Here is a 26815-nt window from a genome sequence, read left to right on the forward strand (position 1 = left end):
ACTGCTCTAAATCTCGTTCAGGTCCAACCTTATCTCCATTACTGGAAGTTGTGAGGGCCAAAATGTCGCTGACATTGTTTTATAGTAGTGAAATATTACTGGGAAAACATAGCGGCAAACTTAACAAACACATCACAAGTATATGCACAAAAGTGTTCTTCACTTGCCAAGGTCCTCGTCTGCTGCCCAGATTATCCTGGAACTGGGCCTACTTTATCAGCAGGCCGTAAGCGCTGGTGCCCAAGTTAAACTGTGCCATAAGCTGCATTCGGTCAGGGGTGATCGCCTAGTAGCACTGTTATGGGCCGGAATTGATTCTAGCAGCCCCGATTGAGCGCATCATCGATTTTTAGGGGATTTCCTGCAGCTCTTAAATGCGAAAGACCTCTGGGACTATATCTTGAGTCAACAAGACTTTGAGTTGCGTATCAAAAACTGCATCCATATTTGGTCATTCCATTTGGACAGGGCTGCACTGGCTAAACCTAAACACTCTTGGTCGGTAATTAATAGCTATCAACCTGCATTACCTGCTCCTCACCTCACTTGCACATATTGTAATCAGCTGAATATAAAATTCATGGCTGTGAGGCTGGGAGAGTGGCCGTTTCTGCAGCACCTTCCTAGTTTGCGTAGACCAAGGAAACTACAGTTTACAGGTGGTGTGGGCAGTGCAAGGAGTCCTTAGAAAATGTTGTGTGCTTATTCCCTGCACTGTTGGTCGAACGGAGAATTCAGTTAAAGCATAAATGGGTCACTTTCGGAGTTTGTACCTGCAGACAAGCTGTAATTGCCTCGCTTAATCCAGACGACTGTTTAAACATCAAATTTATCAGGTTTGTCTCTCAAGCACAGAACAGACTACATCGCTGCGGCTCCCCATTGACAAGCCCGAGTAGATTGATCACAAGGTCATTGATCCCTCTCAAGTCAGTCACAGGATGGAACACCTGTTATGACTAACTCATTGCCATCACAGATGCACCAAAACTCCTTTGTGCACTCACGTTAAATTGTTGCTCAGTTTATTGTTAAGTCAGCACTGGTGAGCTCTTTTTGAACCAGCTAGGTTACTTCCAAAACCAGAGTGACTGGGGCAGTTTAGTGCTTCATGCAACGTGTGCAGGCAGCCCCCATTAGAGCTTAAACCGCTGCTTTTTTAACAATTGAACCTGCGGTTACCTCATGATTGAGTCAGTAATCTTCGAATCAGACGAAAATGGGTGGACAGCCATCAAAGTTCACCAGTATGCGTACGCGTAATCCACAATATGTCATACATTTTTAGTTCACATAAACCGAGCTCCTGCATCAATATACTGTTATCCTCTTTTTGTCAGTCTTGTCACTGCGTCCTATCCACTGACGAGTGTTTTTTTAACTGGTAGGACTTTGTTAAAAAATTGTACATTTTTAGAAAACAAAGCATGTTTTTAGGTGCAGCGGCTGCTTCTAACTGTAATTCAGCGCTGCTATTTCTATCTGTGCACATGCACTTTGGTGTTGTCAATTAAATGTGACAGTTGACTGTTGTTGCAACAATATGATTCTCTTCATTTACTTTTAACAAGGCACACATTTGGAGAAAGCAACTTGTTTTAATTTGATATTTCATACTGTTAGTATGTTACATATGTACTTTAGTGCTGTTAATTTGAACGTCACACTTGAACTCTGCTGCAAAAAAAACACCTGTCTCTTTTTTACCTGTGCAGTGTGCATTGGAGAAAGCACCAGGTTTTATTCAGAGATGTTACAATTGTTTGTTTTTCTATTGTCTTTTTCTGTTGTAATGGCTTTGATTAACTTTATACAATAAAGATATGTTTACTGCACCCCCATCCATATGGTAAAGTGGTCCTGGAAACAAAGCAAGACATAAACTTCCTGTTTCCCTAATAGGGTGCCAGTACAGTACAACCGTAGAAGAACTCATCAGAAAAGGAAACATGGGGGAAATCGAGAGGGGTCACATATTTTCTAGTACCCAACAACATGAAACAGATAGTTTGGCCAGTTCCATTTGTGTGCCCAGTGTAGATGTATGGGCTATTCGTCTAAGGTGTTCTTTCCAAGTGAACAGTCAAGTGCCTGCTTTCCAAGTGACCGCAGATCAGTTGGACAGGGTTATGGGCTGACCCCCCTAATAAACGTTTTCTGAGAACCTGTCACTCTGACAATCAGTTATACAACATGGACGTCCTGCAATGGCAAGAGTGCCTGGTATTGTGCCTGGGCTGAGTACAGGCCTTTATTAGGAAGGTATTGAGGTTAAGTTGTGAGCTGTGGAGCCATAGGACTAATCGACATGCTCCACTTTAGGATATGTAATCCTGTTGCCCCTTTGTATCTCATAGTAAATGGGCTGAATGAAGGGTGGTGGATGGGTTTGTGCGGGGCAGTACTTTGTGAATGTGTGAACTGCATATGATTAATAAACAGTTAAAGAGCAGTAGATGGATTATGAATAGGATCCCAAAAGTCAAGCGTATTCTTGAAAGTAGAACTGCATTTTATTGCCAACTTGTGTATTTTACAGGAAGCTGAGGAAATGCATATCAAGGCAATTCAGATCAAGGAACAACTCCTTGGACAAGAAGATTATGAGGTTGCCCTGTCGGTGGGCCATCTGGCATCCCTCTACAATTACGACATGAATCAGTATGATAATGCTGAAAAGCTTTATCTAAGATCAATTGCTATCGGTAAGTACACTTGTTATGGAATACAGTGCTTGAATGAAATCTGGTAAAATAACCTGTTTGAAAGCAAATTGCAAAAAATGTTGACGAAAGTTCAAATTAAAAAAAAAAGACAGAAGCTTTGCTTTGTCACAGATTCAAACGCAGAGACACATTCTGGTACCATTTTGCTTAAGAGGAACCAACACTTTCTTTTGGGCAGATATAATTCCTTTCACCCTTTTTCTGATCTGGTAAGTGGGCAACTCCCTCTTCAACCGTGGCCCTGCTTGTTAAGGGACACGCTAGGGCTGAGCTTTTGGGCACGTTGGATAAACTTTCCATATTCAGTTTCAAAACGTGTTCTTTTATAACCGTACGAGCAGTCCCGGTACCATACTTCTAGTTATAGGAGAGTTAAAGACTGGCAAGAAACAGACAAATGGGTTGGAATAGACAGTGGCAGGGCCGAGCATAGTTGTAAGCACAGCCTAGGGATGAAGAAAAAGTGCGGTGAAAAGTAATCTCTCAGCCATATGATTCATTACATAGCTAAAATCTCACCTGAACTGAGCAATACCTTTTAACTTGCCAATTAAAAAACATAATTCTTTGTCCCTGTTATTATGTGGTTTACATTTCTGTAGATGGCCACCCAGAGTGTAGTTTGTGTAATTACGATGAAAACGTTCTCTGTTCCCACACGTTTCTCAATATCAATCAACAGTGATGAAACTGATTGTGTAATGTCGCAGAACTCTGCTTTTTCAGTTGCCAGGCAGTGAGCACAGACCAAATGAGATGAATGTCCAAATTAAATCTCTCTGCAAGCAGAATATAGATGTCAAACACATTTTACTGAGGTTTTTCAGAAAATGCGATAGATTTGGGACTCCAGTTAAAATATATATTGTGGGCAGTCATTTTAGGTTAATTTGTGGTTAGAGCACGGCATATATATATCTGTAGGGTTTTTGTTCATTTAGACTGACCCACGGTACGCTTCCAGGTCAGACAAACAAGTTTGTTATCACGGTATCAACAACATTGAAGCAGCATCTGGATAGCATCAGTGCTATACAATAACAGTAGCATTAAATACATCTTTCTCAATTTTGAGGAGGTAAATTGTATGAAAGACTGGCAAATTAAAGCTTCAAAATGTGACTACCATCCCTCACTGTGTTCCTTGCTCCCCCACCTGTCACTCATTCAGCCCCATTTACCCTTCACTCGTGACAACTCGTCTTTAATTGTTATCAAGGGGCACTTGTACCGTGCCTTCGTTACTTGTTTCTCCTTTCTCATTAATTACCTCAATCCTCCGCCCCCTCCTTCCTCATCGGGCTTCTAGCGCTGAGTGAGATAGACAGTTGATATTCTAAAACATCCTTCAGGAGTCCGCCTTAAAACATTATCACCACTCATCACCCTTATTCCTCCACATTCTCCAGTACCCTGCTCCATTTCTCCCTCATTTCCTCATCCATTCCTCTTCTGGGTATAGGTGAAATTGCTGATGCTTCTGGTTGTACCCAGGTAAGACAGGCAGGCAGTGTTGCCACTGACAACCTCTGATTTGTTAGTATATGTCCTGTTGCTGTAACAGCCGTTCTTTGTGGAATGAAAGAAGTTTGTTCACCCTTTTATGACTTTAACGCTTGTGCAAATTAACCTTAAGTACTTTGGTGAAAAGTTACTGCTTTTTACTTTTAAAGCAAAAACATTCCGAAGAGTTCAGTGACTTAAGAAATACTTGTCCCAATATGTAGAAAAATGTAATCATGTTCTCAACCTTCTTGTTACCTTGCTGTTGTGTTGTCACAATGACGTGTGATTGGGAATCTGTTAGGCCAGCATGCAGGACTTGATGACCTGCAGGGGAAAAGCTTCTCTCATGTCATTAGTTAAAACGCTTTCGACTCACACAACAGATCAATAATTTGGTCTAATCGAACTCCACCTCCGACCATGTGCCATCTGCCATCACTCCTCGCTGTTTTTTATCTCCTTTTTTCAAGACGCATACTGACTGCTCTTCATTTTTCCAGTACTTTTCTTTCTGCAGTGCTTTGCCCCTTGTTTGACAGGGGTGTGTGTTTTTAGGTTTTAGGGTGTTTTTAGGCTGAGCATAGCATCGCACCAGTGCTGCTTTTCTGACATTTTGGTATCTATGTGGGCTTTTAACCATGCCCACCGCACTCCTATCACTCGTTCATGGGCTTGCCTTTCAAAATCCTTTGACATTGGTAAATGCTTTGTTACGGCCTTGGCCATCGACGCTTTTACATTGATAATTGCACATTTGCTGATGCGTTTGACTGTGAGCGAACTTCTTTTTCCTTTTGTGTCTCTCCTTTGCACTCATGGCTGCCATGGCGCTTTGAATCAGCTTGCTTATGTCAACTGTTTTACTTTTCATTTTCAGTTTAATTTATGTGGCATGAAAAGTCCAGTTAGGAATTTACAACTGTAATAGCTCTAACTCGAGCAAAAACAAGACCCATTGCATTGCAAATGCTTGTTTTTTCTTTTGCTATCTTCCTCTCCCAAAGGGGGCCTTCTTTGTGTTTTTCTGCGGCAAGCATTTCTGCAGTAAGTAGTTAATCACAACTGATGCTCATAAAGCTGTTGTTTTGTGTGTGGAAAGTTATTCAGTAAGGCTTAATAAGAAACCTAAATTCTGGTATCAGAATATGACTACTGAATTTGTTTACTTATAAAAGTCAAGAAAGCATTAACAATAAGGATAACCCGGATGTGAAGGGAAGACATGAATTGGTTCAGCATTGGTGATTTCAAGCTTGAGAACGGATTTTACAGTTAGAATACCATTGATGTCTTCTCCAGTATTGTGAGTTAATTCTTGTTATTTAATACATTTAAGTCGAATCATATTTTTATTACATAGGGCTGTGGCACTTATTCGGATTTCTTGTCTGTAAATGTTAGGATCTTAGTCTTTTTCTTCATTCACATTCCAGTCCTCAGCTTGCATTAGAACATGGTGCATAGTATTTATCCTTGCATTTCCATCTAAAGTTCCTCCACTAGTTGACAGGATTTCAATTACGCCAGAGTAATATCAGTAATTCCTTGTACTTCTTTGATGAGGAATTACTGATAATTACGCTATTATTCCTGCTCCCCTAATTTGGGGGGTTGAGGGGAGAAAATCCTGCTGTGAGAGCACATGTAGCACGTGGCCGCTCACTGTTCGTGTTCTGCTGCATTTAGCACAATTTCTTAGCACAAAAATGCTACCTCGCGTTTATTTTAAACGCAAGGGTGTATTTTGTGCTAAGAAAAACCTGATGCTGGGAGTAATGTGGGGCAAAATCCATACAGAAGAGCACATTTAGCAAGCACTAGTGGTTGCTTGTGCTTGCTATTTGTGTTCTATTGCACATAGTGCTATTTCTTAGCACATAATGCATCCTCATGTCCATTTTGGACACGAGGGCATTTTTGTGCTAAGAAAAAGCACTAAACGCAGAATTACTCTTGGCTCAATCTTGTGGAATGCTTAGCGTAGAAACAGTTTTGTTCGCAGGTTCCCTTCCACTTTTTGCCCCCATTTGGACAACAAACTGCTGGTTAACGACTCTGAGAATGCCCTGAGGCCTGCTAACTAGACCTTAGTGCCAGTATTCTAACCCCTTACAAAAGTCTATGTCGAATTGGCTGTCCCCAATTGGCAAGGACTGACTTACTTGTAAGTCCCCAGTATATGGTACCTAGGGTCCCAGGGCGTGTTAGACGGAGTGTCAACCCAGGCCTGCAGCACTGATTGTGCTGCTGATTGTTTCAGCCTGTGTTTGACAAAGTACAAAATTGCTCCCAGCCTGCCACTGCAGACTAAAAGGATAGTGGCTACACTGCAAGTTTGACTTTGTCATTCAAACCAATGGCGTAACCTTCACTTCCCTTAACAATATATGTAAGTCTCCCCCAAGGAATGCCTGTGTGGCTCAAAGGCAGGGAACTGTATATTAGTAAGTATGACATGTATTTTTATATATGTCTTAACAGCAACACTCCTAAATTGTCATTTTGCTGTGGAACAGTTAGTAGCCCCATTAGCTAGCACGGTTACTGGCTGACCCCCTAAGCCCGGCTAACTTCTTTTTTTGTAAACAATTTGTTCTATGGCATGTGTGGCTGTAGATACACATGTTATGCAGAAGCTCACCATCTAGTGTTGAGCTTGAAGTGGTACTGTAGGAAAGTACCCTCTTTTTGGCATGGTTATGCCTACTTTTATGCCTACTTTTATGCCTGCTGTCAGCGTGTTTTGACTGTGTTTACTGGGATCCTGCTAAGAAGGACCCCAGCGATTGTGCTCTCTCCCTCTAAATTTAGTTGCTTAGAATTTTGCTCACCCCACAACTGGCATACTGGTGCCCCCATATAAGCCCCTAGTATGTGGTACTTGGGGTACCCAAGGCAGGGACCCGTGGTTCCCCATGGGCTGCAGCATGTATTGTGCCGCCCATGGGAGCCCATGCTCCTGGTATCAAACAGGTCAGAATCATACCCCAATACTGTTGCTAGGATTGGTTGTATGATTCCAAGCACTCTGAGGCCCCTTAGAGGATGCCCCGGGTTGCTCCTACCAGTCTTCTGGGGTTTTCTGGGCAGCCTGTGCCGCTGCCCCCCCCCCCCCCCAACCCCAGAGAGGTTTCTGCCCTCCTGCTGCTTGACCAGGTCAGGCAGAGGAAGGGATCACAAAGGATTTCCTGTGGGAGAGGGGGAGGTAATAACCTCTGCCTTGGATAGAGGTGTTAAATGGCTTGAGAGAGGTAGCCTCCCCAAGCCATCCGTATGCTTCAAAGGGCACATTTGGTGCCCTCCTTGCATAAACCCAGGTTGGACCAGTCCAGGGACCCCTGGTCCCTGCTCTGGTGCGAAACTGGATAAACGAAAAGGAAGTTCCTCACTCCCCTGTCCATCACCACCTTAGGGGGTGGTGCCAAGAGCTCCTCCAGGTGGCCATCTTGAATCCAAGGTGGGCAGAGGCCCCTGGGACCATCTGAGTGGCCAGGTTGGTGACATGACAGCCCCCTTCTGATATGTGGTCACCCTGCTAGGTGACCAATCCCGGTTACTGGGCTATTTAGGGCCTCCCTCTTGGGTGGGTCCTCAGATTCGACATGCAAGATTTCAACAGGACTCCTCTGCATTATTTACTTCATCATCTGGTCACAGACTGCTACTGGATCCTCCAGGAACCGACAATCTGCAACTACAGCGACGACTCCACTCTGCAACATTGTTTCTCTGGCTCTTTCCAGCAACTGCAACATTTCCTCGGCTGTGCATCCTGTAGGGGGGGGCGGGATCTTCAGCCTGCACATGAAGTAAGAAGGAATCTCCCTCGGAATGAAGGAGTCACTCCCCTGCATCCTCAAGCACCAACTGCAACAACGACCGGCTGTGTGGATCTTCTCTCCTCCGGAGCTGCGTGGATCCTGCATCACAGATGGTGGTCTGGAGTGGTCCCCTTCGTCCTCTCTACCAGTTGTCCAACTTAGGAGACGGTAAGCCCTTGCCTGTCCTTGCAGGACAGTACCCTTGTGCACCGCAACTCTTACAACTACCAAGGCTTGTTTGTTCCCCCTGTAAGTGATCTTCAGGCGCCATATAGCCCCAGCCCCCTGGCACACCTTCTTGCAAAGCACAGTCTCCTGCCTGCTACTCCAGCGACGTGGGACTGCTCTTCAGGTGTGCTGTGTAGACCTCACTGCAACTACTGTGCCCGCTGCCAGTGGGTTGTCTGAGGGGGCTGCCTCCGCTTCTTGTGAAAAATCCCAGCTGCTGAGGGTCACCCCGGACTCCCCGCCTTGGATCGTGTCCCGTGTACCTTGCTGGTCTTCCTCAGCCTTGCAAACCTTCTTCTTTGTCTCCTGCATTTGCCAGGGCTTTTTGGTGGTTTTCCAGCACCAATAACTGACTGCATCTCGACTGCTGACGTGGGACACCACTTGCATCACTCCTGGGACTTCTCTTCATCTCCTGTGCTGCACTGCTGACCTCCTTCGTCCACCGTTGACCTGTTCCTGCATTCACAAAAGAGTGGGTAGTGACTCCTGCCACCACCGGACACTCCAACCCGAACTGAACATGGTCCCCTTTCTTTGCAGGTCCTCTTCTGTTAGGATCCACCTTTGGGTTCTTCCAGTCTTGGTTGGGTCTTGCATAATCTTTTCCCAAAGTCCTCTTGTTGGTTTTGGGGTAAACCTCTGCTCTCTTGGTCGCTGGGGATCACTCTGGTACTCAACTTTTGGGGTTCCTAGTTCCTCCAGCTCCCTTCTACTGATTCCACTTTCTTGGGTGGGGGACTGCCTTTCACATTCCACTTTTTTGGTATATGGTTTGGCCCTCCCCTAGGGCCCTCACTGTTTGCTATTGCTTTTACCAATGCTCATTGTTTTCTATGCTATTTACTGATTGCTAATGTATTTATAATAGTGTGTTTATTTACCTGCAGTTGAGGGACTGTCTATTTAGTAGCCTAGTATTTGTGTTACCCTAATAAAGTACTTTTATTTTTGTAACACTGTGTGTTTCTTTCATGTATGTAAGTCTGTGTGACTATAGTGGTATTGCATTAACTTTGCATGTCTCCTAGATAACTCTTGGCTGCTCATCCAGAGCTACCTCTAGAGAGCCATAGCTTCCTAGACACTGCCTACATCTCACTACTAGGGGATACCTGGACCTGGTGTAAGGTGATAACACCATACATGCTCCCAACACAATAGGCCAGCTTTCTACTGGTAGTGACTCCTTTTCTAGGTAATACTGCGCAGGGGCATCAAGTCCTTTGTTAGATTGTTTCTCTCCACCGTCGGGTTCGAATGTGTGTTCCTCTTGCTCCTAGTTCTCTGCTCGATACGATCCAAAATGGTTCCCTCTCCATCTTTCTACCACCGCTGGTATTGTTCAATTACATTTTCTTCCCTCACTCTGCCTTCAGTTCCAACTTATGCACGGAATCGACTCTCTGCCCTTCGGGCATACACAGCTCTCTTGGGCCCTCTTTGGGCCGATCTACTCTGTGTGGCATCCAACCATGCAAACCTGATGGAACAGACTCCATTTCGGTTTTGCCCTCGATGCCACTCCAAATTTCTACACACCGACTACCACTAGTTGTGTAATTTGTGTCTCTCCCCCGACCACAACGAGCAAACCTTGAACGAATGTCCATCCTTTTGGTTGAATAAAACACACAATGACTGAAGAGCTTGTCTAATGGAAATGGTGTTTCAGACATTCGACATTGAAAGTTAACTGTTGCTGTCGGCGCAAGACCGGAGTAAAAAGTCCCCTTGGACCCTGGTAAAGACTACATCTAAAGAGGTCACCGGTCTGCCACTGCCTTCTAGCCATGGCTGAGCCGAGAAACTCCTTTGGATTCCCCACCATTCAGATCTGCATCAAAAAAAGGCAAAGGCAAATATTCTGCATCAGCCTCAGGTGACCATACCTCCACATCGGCACCAACCCGACCGATTGCACAAGGTGCTTCTGTACCGGCTATTTTGGCATCGTCAAAAAATTCCATCCTCTGTTTTGGTGCCCAAATTATCCCACAAACTAAACTCTTCCGAACCGAAAATTTAAAAAAAGACTTCATTTGAGTCCAGAGAGTCTTCGACTACCCCTATACCGGTGGAACCAATTTTAGAAGTTATGGACACTCAACAACACCCAATTCAGATTCAAGAGGGAACAGGACGTATTACTCCCTGTCCCTTTAAAAAGGAAACTGAATTTTCAAGAGGTGCTTGACTCCTCTCAGCCTTCAAAAAAGCCTACCAAGGACAAGGCTCCATCTCTCCCACAGTCATCTCCTCAATCCTCTCCACCTCCTTCTCCTTATTCTTCTCCTCCATCTACATATTCTGCTCCTTCGAGGTTTACACCACCTAATACACCCCGTGGTGGGGCTCATGACTTTGGAGACACGTTAGATGACCCAGACCTATGGGATCCGGATCCTATTACACCTAATGTTCCGGATCTCTACCCAGCTAGACCCTCACCACCTGAGGATTCCACCTCATATCAGCAGGTCATAGCTAGAGCAGCTGCATTTCATGACATGCACATATATACTGATCCCATAAAAGAAGACTTTCTGTTTGATACCCTGGGCACAACACAGAGGGAGATTCAGTTCTCTCGTAGGGGATTTCCATGTATAGTCATAAGCACTGAATAGTTCCGCGCGCCTGCGGGGATCCCGGAGCACTGTTGTGTAGTATATTCTTAAGTGCAATCATCAGCTCCTTGACAAAAAAGGTCTGTGAAAAACACTTAAGAATAACAATGTGCAGCCTATGTGAACAGCTACACAGGCCAAATTGTTAGAAGAAAAAACAGTTGTAGTGTAAATTTCACGTTTAAACCTCTATTTATTCTATAAATACATAAATAAATACATTCTCATATTTTATTTACACCTCATGAGAATAAAACAATGTAGGGCAGTGTAGCCCATAGGCTGCCATTATACAGAATGAAAATAGAGCTGTGCCTTTAAGAAAGTAAAGTCTTCCTGTTCCCCATCATGCACAGCAAAAGGCAGTTGCCTCAGTTCTTTTTTCCGGCTCCTGCTGACAGGACCCTGAAGCATTGAGCTCTACCTCACAAAAGCTTTTGTGACAGAAATTCATTGAAATATCTTCTGAATTTCATTTTCACTCGACGTTTTTACCTTTGAGTGATCATTTTCTACTGATTTCTGTTAAATTCTGACAGAATTTTGAGGTTTTTCTAGTTAGAAATGCCTTCACTTTTTGATAAATGTCCTTCTTGTGGAAGAAAGAAGGCTAAAACAGATCCACATAGGGTCTGTATAATTTGTCTTCCATCCAGCCACAAACCGGAGTCGTGTGACATTTGTAAAACCTTCTCTAGAAGAACCCTTCGTGATAGAGAGAAGATCCGACTTCAGGCGAGAGAGGACAGGAGAAAAAGTGGCCATTCCACTACAGAGCGAGGAGAAGGTCAGACTTCTACCAGGGCTCAACCTGTTTCCTCCATGACTCCTTCCAGACCTGCTGAAAAACGACATAGATCTCCGACGACGTCGAGAGCGTCAACGTCGAAGCAGGGAACGGCGCCAACATGTTCGCCGTCGAGGAGTGCTTCGCCGGCGAGAAAAAGACATCGTTCGCCGTCGACAGCTATTTCGCCGTCGAGGCGGCGAAGACACCCGACGTCGAGAGGATCTGGGTCGCCGTCGACACGGCGAACACAGTCCACGCCAAGGAGATCCGAGTCGGGCTCGCCGTCGACACGGCGAGGGAGATCGCCGTCGAGAGAGAGTGTTCGCCGTCGGAGGCGTTCACCGTCACTGCACCGACGTCGAGGTTCGTCGTCGAGAGGTTCTCAGCGGCGAGACGAGTCGACGTCTAGAGGCACTCGCCGTCACCGCAGTTCGACGTCGAGGAGTGCTTCGACGTCGAGAAGACCATCTAAGAGGCCTAGAAGGGTTTATACAACCTCGGAATCCTCGGCCTCGCTTATCCTACTTCCAGCATCACCACAGCTCTCGCAAAGGCAGTCGCCGTTACCACAGACGCCGGTAACACCTACGGCTCCTCTTCCGGCGCCTCCTCCAGAACCTGTTCCGAGGACTCCAACGCGATCTGCAGAGCGTTCTGGTTATTCCTCGAGGCGTACATCTACATCTAGGCACCGTCGTCAGGAATCACATCATGGACATTCTTCATCGTCCACACGAGACTACTCTCCAACCTTATCGGACTCACCGTCCCCAAGAGTGTCTCCCATAGATGATGTCAACACATTTCAGGAGGTCTTAGTGAGAGGGGCAACCAAGCTGAATATCCCGCTAGCAGCTCCGGCCCCATCGACATCAGTGATCTTTGAGACCTTGCATCAAAGGACATCTTCACGACCTTTACTTCCACTGGTTCCGGGTCTTATTGAGCCAGCAATGGACATTTTTCTCACGCCGGCTACAACAAAGTCTGCTCCTTCCAGACTCATTAAAAAGTACCGTCCACCAGAGCAAGATCCTCTATTCTTGAGGTCGGACCCAGTACCAGACTCAGTAGTTATAGTGGCAGCGAAGAAATCGCATTCGACGTCACCGTCTTCCTCTGCTCCCCCAGACAAAGAGAGCAGAAAGATCGATGCTGCAGGAAGAAAAGTATGCTCGGCGGCATCTATCACCATGAAAGCAGCCAGTGCCACTGCTTTATTAGGGAGATATGATCGATCCCTCTGGGACTCTATACTGCAGTTCGCGGAGCATCTCCCTAGGGACAAAAGGGAAGATTTCCTAGAGGTCGTGAGCGAGGGAGCTATGGTTTCTAACCAGATTATAAGTGCTGCGGCGGATTCTTCAACACTATCCGCACATAACTATGCTCATGGTATAGCGCTCAGGAGACATGCATGGCTGCGGCTTACATCGCTTAAACCCGAAGCACAGCAGAGGATACAGAACCTGCCTTTCTCAGGCTCCACTTTGTTCGGCTCTCATGCCAATGATGAGATGGCCAGAATGAAGTCTGAGCTGGATACCCTGAAAGCGGTAGGCATGGAGCGACCTAAAGAACAGCGAAAAGGATTCCGCCCATATCAAAGAAGACTGTTCACCCACAGGTATCAGGCTCCACATTGGACGTCTTCACGCCCTCAGCAACAGCAGCAGCAGCAGCATCAGAGGGGCTTCTCCAGAAGGTCGACAAGGGGTCGTTCAACACCTCAGACCCAGACACCTCGACAAGCTCCCACGTCTAAGCCCTGAATCTTTGCTTCCCCCTCCTCCGTTATCCACTCCGGTAGGGGGAAGTATCTCAAATCATCTGGACTAGTGGCAACGCATCACAACAGACGCCTGGGTATTGAATATTGTGAGACATGGTTACGCTCTCAGATTCACCAGTTCTCCACCATCTGTTCCACCCAAAACAGCCAACCACCATCTCGAAGCTCTGCAGTTAGAGGTCAATATCCTATTGCAAAAAAGAGCCATAGAACCCGTTCCCATCAGCCAACAAGGGAAGGGGATTTATTCGAGATATTTCCTTGTACCGAAAAAAGACAAACAAGAGTTTCGTCCCATCTTAGATCTGAGGACAGCAAACAAATGGATTCGCAAAGAAAAATTCAGGATGTTAGCCTTACACCAAATTTACCCACATCTACGTCAGGGCGACTGGCTATGTGCGATAGATCTTTGCGACGCTTACTTTCATATCCCAGTAACCAAGAAACATCGAAAATTCCTAAAGTTCACCGTCGGAAAACGCCATTACGAATTTGCAGTTCTACCTTTCGGCCTAAAATCAGCGCCAAGAACTTTTTCCAAATGCATGGCGGTAGTAGCCGCCCACTTGAGGAAACAGCGAATATTCGTCTACCCCTATCTAGACGATTGGCTCATAAAGGCCTCCAGCTGTCTCGAGGCACAGCAGCATTTCGAATGGTCTCTACAACTGCTACAAAAACTTGGTCTTCAAGTCAATCTTCTGAAATCTACAGCAACACCTGTTCAGAGGTTGCATTACTTAGGGGCCATTGTAGATACCAGGCTAGGAAAGGTGTTTCCTTCGGAGGAACGACGGTTATCGATTCTCCAAAAGTGCAAACAACTGCAGGAAAGACCTCAAGCCACTGCAAGAATAATAGCTTCTCTACTGGGCTCGATGGCCTCTTGTATCCATCTGGTTCCCAATGCTCGCCTCCATATGAGACCATTGCAGGAAAATCTAGAGGATCAGTGGTGTCAACTGAGGGACGATTGGGAGAACAAAGTCCTTCTTTCTCCTCACACCCTACAATCCCTCAAGTGGTGGTGTTTACCCAGCAATCTCTTGGTGGGGATTCCGTTCCAACAACGACCTCCATCTCAAACCATCGTAACAGATGCGTCACTGCTCGGATGGGGGGCGCACATGGAACATCTTCGAGTCCAAGGCGAGTGGTCACAGAGAGAGAGTCTCTATCACATCAACCTGCTGGAACTTCGCGCAGTCCACCTTGCGCTCAAAGCCTTCCTTCCCTCTCTGAGAACGGAAACTCTCCTTCTTCAGACAGACAACGTGGCCACTATGTACTACGTGAACAAACAAGGAGGCACCAGGTCCAGAATTTTATCCAGAGAGGCCCAGACAATCTGGCATTGGCTTCTAGCCAGGAACCTGTCGCTAGTGGCAACTCACCTGCCCGGCATCCAGAATGTTCAAGCGGATGCCCTCAGTCGGGTAATGAACGAGAACCACGAATGGGTACTACACGACGACGTCGTTCATTCCATTTTCGCACTCTGGGGTACCCCCTCTACAGACCTATTCGCAACCCCAGAAAACAAAAAATGCCAAAACTTCGCCTCCAGATATTACCATCCAGGGACACTGGGGAATGCCCTGTGGATAAGCTGGTCAGGAGCATTTCTTTACGCCTTTCCACCGCTTCCCCTGATTCCGGCGGTCCTCCAGAAGCTGTCCAATGCTCAGACCAAAATGATCCTAATTGCTCCGAAGTGGCCACGCCAGTGGTGGTTCCCAGACCTTCTTCACCGGTCACTCAGACCACACATCAGGCTACCATATCGTCCGGACCTTCTCACGAAGTTCAGAGGGCAGATATCTCATCCCAACCCCTCATCGTTGAGTTTGGCAGCATGGCTCCTGAGCTAGTGCAATATGGACACTTGAACCTACCTCAGGACTGTATGGAAATTCTGAAGGAAGCAAAACGCCCTTCCACACGATCAGCCTATGCAAGTAAGTGGAAGAGATTCTGCATTTGGTGTTTACACAACAACATTGACCCGGTTTCCTGTGGAGAACAATCTATCCTGCCATACTTGTTAAGTTTGGCAAAATCGGGCTTACAACTGTCGTCAATAAAAGTTCACTTGGCGGCGATAACGGCATACAGAAAGAGTCCTTCACAAACTTCCTTTTTTCGGATTCCGATTATTAAGGATTTCCTAGAAGGTTTAAAGAAGGTTTTTCCTCCCATTAGAAAGCCTTCTCCTCCATGGGAACTGAACGTTGTCTTATCACGTCTGATGCTGCCGCCATTCGAACCGATACACAAGGCATCGCTGCAGCATCTCACATGGAAAGCTGCTTTTCTGGTGGCAATCACTTCAGCGCGTAGGGTCAGCGAAATCCAGGCCCTTTGCGCTCAGGAACCCTACACGGTTTTTCATTCTGCAAAAGTGGTAATGAGAACTCATCCAAAATTTCTACCTAAGGTAGTCTCCGACTTCCATGTGAACCAAACAATTTCATTACCGACTTTCTTTCAGAATCCAGCTACTCCTGCTGAGAGAACTCTGCACTCTCTGGATGTAAAGAGAGTATTGAAATTTTACTTGGACAGGACAAAAAGCTTACGAAAATCACAACAGCTTTTTATTAACTATGGCCCAATCAGAACAGGTTTGGGCACATCTAAACAATCTTTATCCAGGTGGATTGTTTCATGTATAATGTTATGTTATCAGTTAGCAAACAAATCCCTTGGTGGTAGGCCAAAAGCCCACTCTACCAGAGGGAAAGCAGCTACTGTAGCCTTGATGAGAAATGTCCCTTTGGCAGAAATATGCAAGGCTGCCACTTGGAGGTCGGTCCATACCTTTACTAAGCATTACTGCCTTGATACAGACGCTAGGGCAGATGCTCAGGTTGGACAGGCTTTGCTCAAGAATTTGTTTGCATGATTCATGTTTTTCTCAGTATTCTTATATCTACTCCACCGCGGTTATGGGGATGGGCTTGCTACTCTATTCAGTGCTTATGACTATACATGGAAATCCCCTACGAGAGAAGGAATGGTTTCTTACCTGTAACTCCAGTTCTCTCGTAGGGGTATTTCCATGATAGTCATAAGCAACCCTCCCTCCTCCCCGGAGGAGTTGACATAGAACATGAATATTATGGAGGTTGGTACTCCAACAAATGTTTTGTTTTTCTTCATGTCAGGTTAATAGCCTCCAAAAAATAACTGAGGCAACTGCCTTTTGCTGTGCATGATGGGAAACAGGAAGACTTTACTTTCTTAAAGGCACAGCTCTATTTTCATTCTGTATAATGGCAGCCTATGGGCTACACTGCCCTACATTGTTTTATTCTCATGAGAGGTGTAAATAAAATATGAGAATGTATTTATTTATGTATTTATAGAATAAATAGAGGTTTAAACGTGAAATTTACACTACAACTGTTTTTTCTTCTAACAATTTGGCCTGTGTAGCTGTTCACATAGGCTGCACATTGTTATTCTTAAGTGTTTTTCAATGACCTTTTTTGTCAAGGAGCTGATGATTGCACTTAAGAATATACTACACAACAGTGCTCCGGGGTCCCCGCAGGCGCGCGGAACTATTCAGTGCTTATGACTATCATGGAAATACCCCTATGAGAGAACTGGAGTTACAGGTAAGAAACCATTCCTTTCTTCCCAGGCTACCCTGGGCACAACACAGTGGGAGATTCAGTTTCTTCCCAGGCTCCCATGCATGGTCACATGAAATCTTTAAAGAACCAGTGAGAGCACAAGTTATCACACCCAGAGTAGACAAAAAATATAAAGCTGCATCCACTGATCCTTTATTAAGGCTCAGATTCCTTCTGACTCCATTGTTGCCTCAACTGCTTGCAAAAGGGCTAACAGCCAATCAACAGGAGACACCCTCCCCCCACCCCCCCTTGAAAAAAAGTAAACATCTAGATGTGGCAGGTAAAAGGGTGGCCGCTCAAGCAGCCAATCGTTGGCGTTTTGCTAACGCACTGGAGTTATTATCCCGCTATGACAGGGCACAGTGGGATGCCATGGAAAAGCTTCTACATTATCTCTCCAAGGGACATCATAAGAGAGGTGCAGAAATTATGGCTGAAGGGTAAATTATTACCAATAGTTCTGTTAGATGTGCGCTGGATGCAGCTGATACAGCAGCATGCAGTACTAATACCAACGTCATCATAAGACAACATGCCTGGCTCAGCTGCTCAGGCTTTAAACCAGAAGTACAGCAGTCAGTGTGAAACATGCCCTTCGATAAAGAGCACTTATTTGGTCCACAGGTTGATATCACACTTGAAAAGCTCAACAAGGATAATCCAGAAGTATTGAGAAATGCCTGTTTCCGATACACCCAATTCAATTACCTACACCAGACATACCTCACCCCAGCTAGGATAAAGCGCATGTTCCCATAGTCAACCCCAGACTGTCCGAGATGCGGGTCCCTGGAAGCTGACTTTTTACATATGACATGAAGCTGCCCACCGGTACTCCGCATATGGCAGGATGTAACAACGCAGACTGCTAATTGGTCGAGATTGCCCTTACTCCCGACTCCGGAATCCTGTCTATTAGGGATGCGCCCACATCAAGGAAAGGACAGACAGAAACATCGGTGTGCTGACCTTGCGTTTATTTTACTCAAACCGTTAATAGCGATACAATGGAAATCACCCAGCGCACCATATATACACCGATGGACATCTGAGCTACTGCATTGGGACAGGGCAGAAGTGCAAATAATACACGAAATGTGTGATCGTGGGATGGAAATCAAGGGGGCGGACATATGGGACTCCCTCATAGAACAGCTGGAACAAAAGGATGACACCTGGCCTCCCTGAGCTAACACCATTCCATTTGCATATATATACACAATTCACCTCCTTGTTCTGTTTGGGGCCCACTAGCGATAGGCAGCTCGCCTCCTTCCTCCCCCTCCACATCCCCCCCCCCCCCCCCCCCCAACACAGGCTCCTGCCTCCATAACACCTCCCCCACACATTATGGGATATGTGCCGGGTCACTGACACACAATAATTCTTCTAAATGGCGCTTCACTGTTAACCTTTTTCTTACCCTTCCTTTCTATTATTTTTAAATGTTAATCGAAAGATCTGCTAAGATATCAAGCAGACAGTAGAGTTCTCCTAGATGTAAGACGGACCGACACAATAACTCGATGTCATGATTAACGTATTGTAAAGTACTTGATAAAATTAATAAACCGATTTATAAAAAAAAATATCTGCTATCAAATAAAATCCAGTGAATTCTCAAAAAAAAAAAAAAAACAAGGATAATCAAACTGCCAAACCTATGAAGGCACACACCAAGAAAATTTCTGTCGCCGGGTTTCTCAAGAGGCTTTCGGTCATCCTTTACAGACCAGTCTTCCACACAGACAAAGCCCACCTCTCAGTCATACTCCAGAGGTTATTATGGAGGTTCCTATAGAGGGAACAAAAACAAAGGCTGAGGTAAGCCATCTACATCCGGAGGCCCCTCATCCACCTCCAAACAATGACTGCCTCCACCTCACACCACTCCTGTAGGGGGATGCGACAACATTTTCACCCATAATGGTCTCAGACTACCACAGATCAATGGGTACTTCCAGTTATCCAAAATGGTTACTGTTTGGAGCTCACTTACACTCCTCCAAACATAACCCCTCGTACTCACAGACTTTAAGAGCATCTCACTCTTTTCAAAGAAGTACATTCCCTTCTTCTCAAAGGGGCCATAGAACCAGTTCCATTACAACACCAGGGCGCAGGAGTTTACTCCCTGTATTTCCTAATACCCAAAAAAGATGGGGTCTCGGAACAGTATTAGATCTCAAACCCTGTCAGAACACTTCCATATGGTCACTCTTCTAGATGTCATTCCCCTTCTCCAACAGGGCGATTTTATAACAGCGGTATACCTTTCACATTCCCATTCATCCAGCACACCACAAATACCTCAGATTTGTGGTTGCAGGAAAACATTACCAATTCAAGGTCTTACCTTTCGGGGTCACAACCGCTCCTAGAATATTCACAAAATGTTTTGCGGTAGTGGCCGCACACCTCTGAAGACAACACATTCATGTCTTCCCTTACTTGGATGACTGGCTTGTCAAAGTCAATACTTTCCAACAATGTCAACATCACACTCAACCCACATCTCCTACATACTCTAAGATTCACCATCAATTACCTTAAATCACATCTTCAACCTCTTCAGATACAGCCCTATCTAGGAGTGATTCTCAATACACAATTAGGATTAGCGTTTCCCGGCCGTATTCAAGCCTTTCAAATAATGATTGCTCTATTAACAGAGAACCATTCATACACAGTAAAGACAGTTATACGCCTACTAGGGATGATAGCATCCTGCATTGTCATCGTAACTCATGCAAGATATCATATGCATCCCCTTCAACAGTGCCTTTCGTCAGTGGTATCAAGCGCAGGGTCCATTGGAAGATCTAGTGTTGTTGGACTGCCAGGCTCATTACTCTCTGCATTGGTGGAACACCACAAACCTTATGAAAGGGTGGACATTTTTAGACCCTGTGTCTCAGATCACTTTCACTACAGATGCCTCACATACCAGTTGGAGAGCTCATCTCCACAACCTCACTGTCCAGGGGTAGTGGAACACCACTCAACAGTCCTTACACATCAGTCACTTGGAACTTCAGGCAGTCTTCCTAGCAATGAAAGCGTTCCTTCCACACTCGCAACACAAGATGGTGTTGGTACGTACAGACAGCATGACTTCCCTGTACTGTGTTAAAAAACAGGGTAGGGTTGTGGGGGACGAAGGGGGCGGGGTAGATAGATTTGGGCGCAGTCGCCTCAAGTATCCCATCTTGCACAAACAATGTGGAAATGGGCAATTAATCACCACATTCACATAGCGGCACAGTATCTCCCAGGGTCAGACAATCAATTTGCAGACCTACTCAACAGGATGCTGCAGCAAGTCCACGAATGGGAACCCCACCCACTAGTCCTTCACCAGTACTTTCTAAAGTGGAGAACACCTCAAAAAGACCTATTTGCCACACCTCAAAATGCCGAAACTTTGCTTCCAGGTATCCTCACCCTCAGTCCAAAGGCAATGCTTTATGGATGAGTTGGTCAAGAATATTTGCTTACGCTTTTCCCCCTCTCCCACTCATTCTTTTTCTAATTCGGAAGCTCAGACAATCTTCCCTCACCATGATCCTGGTAGCTCCTACATGGGCAGGTCAACCATAGTTCACAACATTTCTGGATCTCTCGGTAGTTCCACATCATTCACCGACAGACCGGACCTTCTAACACAAAATCAAGGACAAATAAGACATCCAGACCCCAAATCGCTCAACCTAGCAATATGGCTCCTGATGTCATAGAATTTGGGTATTTACATCTACGAGAAGAATGTATGGATATTCTTAAAGAAGCACGTAAACCCACAACTAGACAATGTTACGAGGCAGTATTGACCCTCAAGCCAACGCTTCAAGAAATTGTCTGTTACTTACTGCATTTACAAAAAGTGAATCTTGCTTACACATCCATTCGTCTTCATTTAGCAGCTACTGCTGCATATCTTCAAAATAGACAGCATACATCTTTGTTTTGAGTTCCCGTTATTAAGGCATTTATGGAAGGACTTAAAAGAATCATCCACCAAGGTTTCCTCCGGCCCCATCCTGGAATCTTAACATTGTTCTCACAAGGCACATGGGTCCCCCTTTTGAGCCACTACACTCCTGTTCTTTACAATTGCTGTCACGAAAATTAACCTTTTTAGTCACTATCAGTTCCCTTAGACGTGTGAGTGAGCTCTAGGCTTTTAACCTTTGAACAACCTTTCTTCCAAATTCACAAGGAAAAACTTGTATTAAGAAATAATCCATAATTCCTTCCAAAAGTAGTTTCATAATTTCATATCGGTCAGTCCATCAAATTAGCAGTTTTCTTTCCCCAACCAGATCCTGTAGTGGAAAGGGTGTTACACACACTTGATGTTGAAAAGGGTTCTTATATATTTAATAGACAGAACCAAAGACTTTAGAAAAACAAAATAACTTGTTGAGGCGTTTTCAATGCCCCACAAAGGAGAGCCTATATCTAAAGCAAGTATAGCTAGATGGATAGTCAAGTGTATTTAAACTTGCTTTGATAAAGCCAAACAACATTTAGTTACACCACCTAAAACGCACTCCACTAGGAAGAAAGGTGCACCTATGGCATTTTTAGGTTGCATACCTATAGCAGATATGTGTAAAACAGCTACATGGTCCACACCACATACCTTTGCAAAATATTATTGTGTAGATGCATTTGCACGTCAACAGGCAAATGTTGGGCAAGCACTGTTAAAAACACTCTTTCAAACAATTGCAACTCCCGCACACTAGCCAGCTCCACTTTATGGAGGGACTTCTTTACAGTCTATGCATAGCATGTGTATCTACAGACACACATACCATTGAATGTAAAATGTTACTTACCAGACATCGGTTCGTGGCATGTAGTGCCGTAGACTCACATGCACCCTCCCTCTTCCCCGGATGTGTGTGGCTGTTGCAATTTATTAACATTACATATGTACAATATTTATGATACATTGCATGGACATCTTTTATATTCTGCTCTTTTCACTACTTCACTTGCCCGCCGAGAAACATTCTAACAAAGGACTCGGGTGCCCATGTGCAGTATTACCGAGAGGCGGTATCACTCGAACCCAACACTATATGGCAAGCTTATGCATAGCATTTGAATCTGCAGCACTATATGCCACGAACAGATGTCTACTGGTAGGTAGCATTTTCCTTATTAATTTTATTACTCTACAGCAGGTCATAAGCACATCAAGCAGATAGTTACTACCACTGTTGCATAAATGTAACAGGATATTCAGTATTGCATCCTGGGTGTGCAACCAGAACCGCCAAATAAACAACATAATTACCAAATCAATACCTCAAGTCCATTTTGGAATCCTCCCACCATTTGTTCCATATTTTACTGTTTTTAGTGGGACGTACCCCGGCCTCATGCACTGGCTTCTCCTGCTGGGCGCACCAGTTCACCCCATAATGCCATTGAGCTACTGTAGGAGGTTCAGTTTTCCAGCGGGACGCTATATCCCTTTTCACCACCATAGCGGCTGTACCAAGTAGGGCCTGGTCCGCCCGTGTGCCTTCCGCACCCCAGGCACTCCCAGTATCCACACCAGTGGGGAGAGGTCCACGTCCTGTTACAATACCACTGAAAGGTTCGTGACCACTGCTTCTCAGGATCGCATTATGACTGAACAGGACCAAACCATGTGGTAGAAATCTGCAGGTTCATAAGAGCAGTGGAAGCACCCAGGGTGTGTAAAAAGACCTGCCCTAAATAGACCTTCCGGAGTAAGATATGCCTAGTGAAGATAATATGTTTGTATCAAGTTAAGTTGGGGATATCATGATGACTGGGGGCTATCATTGGGTCTCTCCAGTCGTCATCTTCTAGAGGATCCAGTCAGCCCTCACATCAAATCCTGAGCTCACTCATTGTGTCAGGGGCGTTAATGATAACCGTGCAATAGATCTGGGATACTCCTCTCTTCCCCAGAGCTCCAATCATAATCTTAGCTTTAAGAGGACTGAACTGTGGGAGGGATGAACTCTGTGATATGTGTGTGTGTAGTGTGTGTCTCAGCTGTACATATTTATAGATTTGGGTTGCGGATAGTGTGTATGTAGCATGGAGTTCTTGGAAGGAGTCCATATGTGTATCAAACCAGACAGCTCCCAGCTGTGTAATTCCAATAGCTCCCCAGTGACCAAAGCCTTGTAACGCCACACCCTCCCCCAGCCATCTACCCTGCTACAATGGGGTCTGCTGGGTGAGTGTACCGCTCCATCCAGTATGACAAAGCGCCACCCTCCAACCAAGAAAAAACATCCGAGTAATTTCTGGTAGAGTAGCCTGGACAGTGTCACCGTAAAGCACAGCCATTTGTTTTTGGAACCACAGCGAATTAAGTTTGACTCTGTAGGCTGGGTCAGACAACCCTCCAGTGAGCCACTTATTTATCACCAGGAGCTGTGATGTTAGAAAATATAAATATAGGTTGGTCATACCAAGTCCTCCATCATATGGGGGTATGTTGAAAATTGACATTGGCCAAGTACAGTCTACAATTGTCCCACAGAATGGCAGTGGCCATGGAGTCCAATTCGCAAAACCAGTGGCTGGATAGCAACAGTGGGATATTTTGGAAAAAATGGAGGAGCCGTGGCAGCACCATCATTTTATAAAGGGCATTTTGCCCATTACATTCAGTGGGAGAGACTGCCACTTCTCAAGATCTGCTTTGACCTGGTGGGTCACGGGGGTAATGTTAAGTGATCAGGTCAGCTGAGGCTGAAGCGCTAATTGGATACCTAAATAACAAAAACTTTAGCAGCGTACCAGAATAGTGCTCTGCCACTCCACGCACCTTCGCAATGACCACACCGGTACTAGGATTGATTTAGCAGGATTGATATCTAAATCAGAAGCCTCAAATATCTGCAACAGTTGAAGACAGCGGGAGGCCACTGGTCTGAGGGTCTGAGAGATACAGGAGCATGTCTCTTGCAAATAATACAATGCGCTCTTTATTGCCAGTTTCCATACCCACCCTCAAAACTGCGCGTCCCACCAAATGAGTGAGCCAAGAGGTTCCGTCACTAGTGCTAACAGCAGGGGGACAGGGGTCAGCCCTGCCTGGTCCTCCAGCATATGGGAACGTTTCAAGAACCACTCTATTAATTTGCACCCGAGTGGTGGGGTTAGAGTAGAGCACTTGAACAAAATTGCAGAAGCGAGGCCCAATTCCAGCTTTCTGTTGGACCTAAGCAAGGTATCCCCAGTCCACTGTTTCGAAAGCCTTCTCAGAATCAATATGGAGTAGAGCCAGCTGAGGTGGGAGAAGGTGGCGACGACCCATGGCCATATGCAGGCGTCTCAGATAATGCCTCATGCTCCTGTTGGCATAAAGCCACATTGGTCAAGTGAATAATGGTCTGGAGAACACATTTAAGGCCCGAGGATAGGATGGTCACTAAGATTTTGACCTCCCCATTGATGGGAGAGATGGGCCAGTACTCTGCACATGAGATCGATTTGGGGTGTACCTTTGGTATGACCATGAAAGTTACTTGATCAATATCATGTGGGAAAGAGTCTCCCTCTTCCTTATAGAGGTTTAGAAAATGGGAAGCAAAGACATCCCTATATTTGGCATAAAACTCCATAGGTTAGCTGTCCAGGCTAGGCATCTTACCAGAAGCCATCACCAAGATAGCCACTCCTACCTCTTCAATTGTGGTAGGTTGATCTAAGTCTTGCCTTTTGGAGGGAGAGAGCTGGGAGAGTGGCACCTCATCCAGGAGGCCACCTAGTCAGGTGAGGGGGAACTTCAGCATACAGGTGAGTATAGTATGCAGCAAGTGTCTGGGGTGTAGTGGGAGAGATGTGGTGAAGAGTACCTTTGTGGTCACTTATCCCAGTATGACTGCCAACGAGTTTGCTATTTTTGTCTCCCTATCCATAGATGTAGGAATTGGTTGCTCGCAAGAGCTGCTTCCCTGCTTCAAGGGAGGTAAGTTGCATCTCTTCTCGAATCAGTGTTAACTGCTGGTTTATGTCACCTCGAGGGTCTGCAGGGAGCTATGTTTCCAACCGGAGGGCTTTAGCCTCTAGTTGTGTAATATAATGGAGTTTTGTCTTCTCCTTCTTTCGAAGGATACTTTTAGTGTGGCCCCTGATGTTTGCTTTGCCGGCTGCTCATAGAGTACTGGCAGGGCGCACCGTGCCCTCATTGGTTTGAAAGTACACTTTGATCTTCTTGAGCAATAACCGTAAGAATATAGAAGCAAAACAAGACCCTCCCCCCCACATCCCCTCACTCCATCTATCGCCCTGAAACCTGTAACAAAATCTAGAACCAATGTATCTTCAGGTGTAGAGTGGTGAACCCCTCCATGTTGTATGATGAATACATTTCCTAGGTGTGTAGCCCGGCAGGTGCACACAAGTCCCTTGTGTGAAGCAGTCATCTGTGTCTGAGCGATTCAGTTTTACGTTGCAGCAGCTGTATCAGTTATTGATGGTGGGGGAGGCAGTTTTCGCCAGTCTCCCCTTGCTGGGGCTAGTTTATCTACCTCTGCATCTGTACGTTCCATTGGACCAGGTTCCTAATGGGCGCTCTGGGGAGCCGGAGCTGAGGGAGAGCGAGGAGGCCCTTGTACCACGTTGCCCCCTCTGGGAGCAGGTACGGATCAGTTTCCTGCTTCGGGCCACTTTTGAGTCTGTTTTCACCGATGTTCCACCCGAAGGGGGAGGCAAAAGGTCCGGCCTGTGGAGCTGTTTTTCCTCAGTAAGCCAGTCCCATACTCATTCTGATGTCTCGAAAAAATATGTTTTCTTTGCATGGATCACTTAGAGTAAAGCTGGGAGGAGATGCATATAGCTGGTTGAGGGCTTTGAGCTGTTAAACAGCTTCATAGGATCTCTCTTTCACCTGCTCTTCTTGGTTGTAGTCTGGGAATATGAGGATTTTAGCATCTTGGCAGTGGAGTTCCAGACGGGCCCGAGCTTCTGTTAGGATGCCGTCTCTATCTTTTGAAATTGAAGAAGGGGGCAATTATGGGCCAATGGGGCGCTCCAGGAGGAGGTTTAGGAGTAAGAGACCTGAGGAGCACATTTCAGCGCAAACCAGGGGGAGAGTTTATCAGCTGGCATCAAGGATTTGCTCCATTGTTCTACAAACCTGGCCAGTTGTGTGGATTCTACATCTTCAAGAAATCTCACAAACGTGAGTGGTTGCGCCGAGAGCGGTTCTCAGCATCTTTTGAACTGTGGTATAACATCTGGCTGGCAGAGTAGGTGAGCACTTTTATAGCAACTTTTATTTTAAGACTCAACATCTCATCCTCAGCTGTGGAGAGACACCTGTTCTCCTCAGCAATTCAGCTGGTGGTGATTCGTAAATCCTAAAAGGTATCAAATTAGTCATATCTTTAAACCCGACTTGGTGCACAAATTAAATGTCATTAAAGAAATGCAACTTTCAGAAAGTTGCCACTTTAAGACCCAGTTCTTCAAGTGACCTCAAATGGTCACTGGCCACCAGACAGCTTTTTGCCCTCCAGGGGAGTCGTGTGAATGACTCCCAGGCTTAGGAACAATAGCAGCCTGCTACACTTTGCATGAAGCCACTCAGGGTGTTAGCCAAAAAGACGAGCTTCAAAAGGCAATGCCGCCTTTGGTGGGCAAATGGAGATCGTACTCCTGAGAGGCTGC

At 45.6% G+C, this 26815-nt stretch overlaps 1 protein-coding gene across 2 annotated transcripts in view; it reads left to right on the forward strand.

Annotated features, from left to right (window-relative positions):
* Nucleotides 1-26815, forward strand: part of APPBP2 (amyloid beta precursor protein binding protein 2) — a 337597-nt gene that overhangs the window by 295288 nt on the left and 15494 nt on the right. For both annotated transcript variants that reach the window (XM_069226533.1, XM_069226534.1), the window contains one exon: nt 2540-2705. In XM_069226533.1, the coding sequence (XP_069082634.1) occupies nt 2540-2705 (166 nt within the window). The remainder of the gene's footprint in view (nt 1-2539; nt 2706-26815) is intronic.

Source organism: Pleurodeles waltl, chromosome 3_2 (genome assembly GCF_031143425.1).
Source record: "Pleurodeles waltl isolate 20211129_DDA chromosome 3_2, aPleWal1.hap1.20221129, whole genome shotgun sequence".
Classification (NCBI taxonomy): Eukaryota; Metazoa; Chordata; class Amphibia; order Caudata; family Salamandridae; genus Pleurodeles; species Pleurodeles waltl.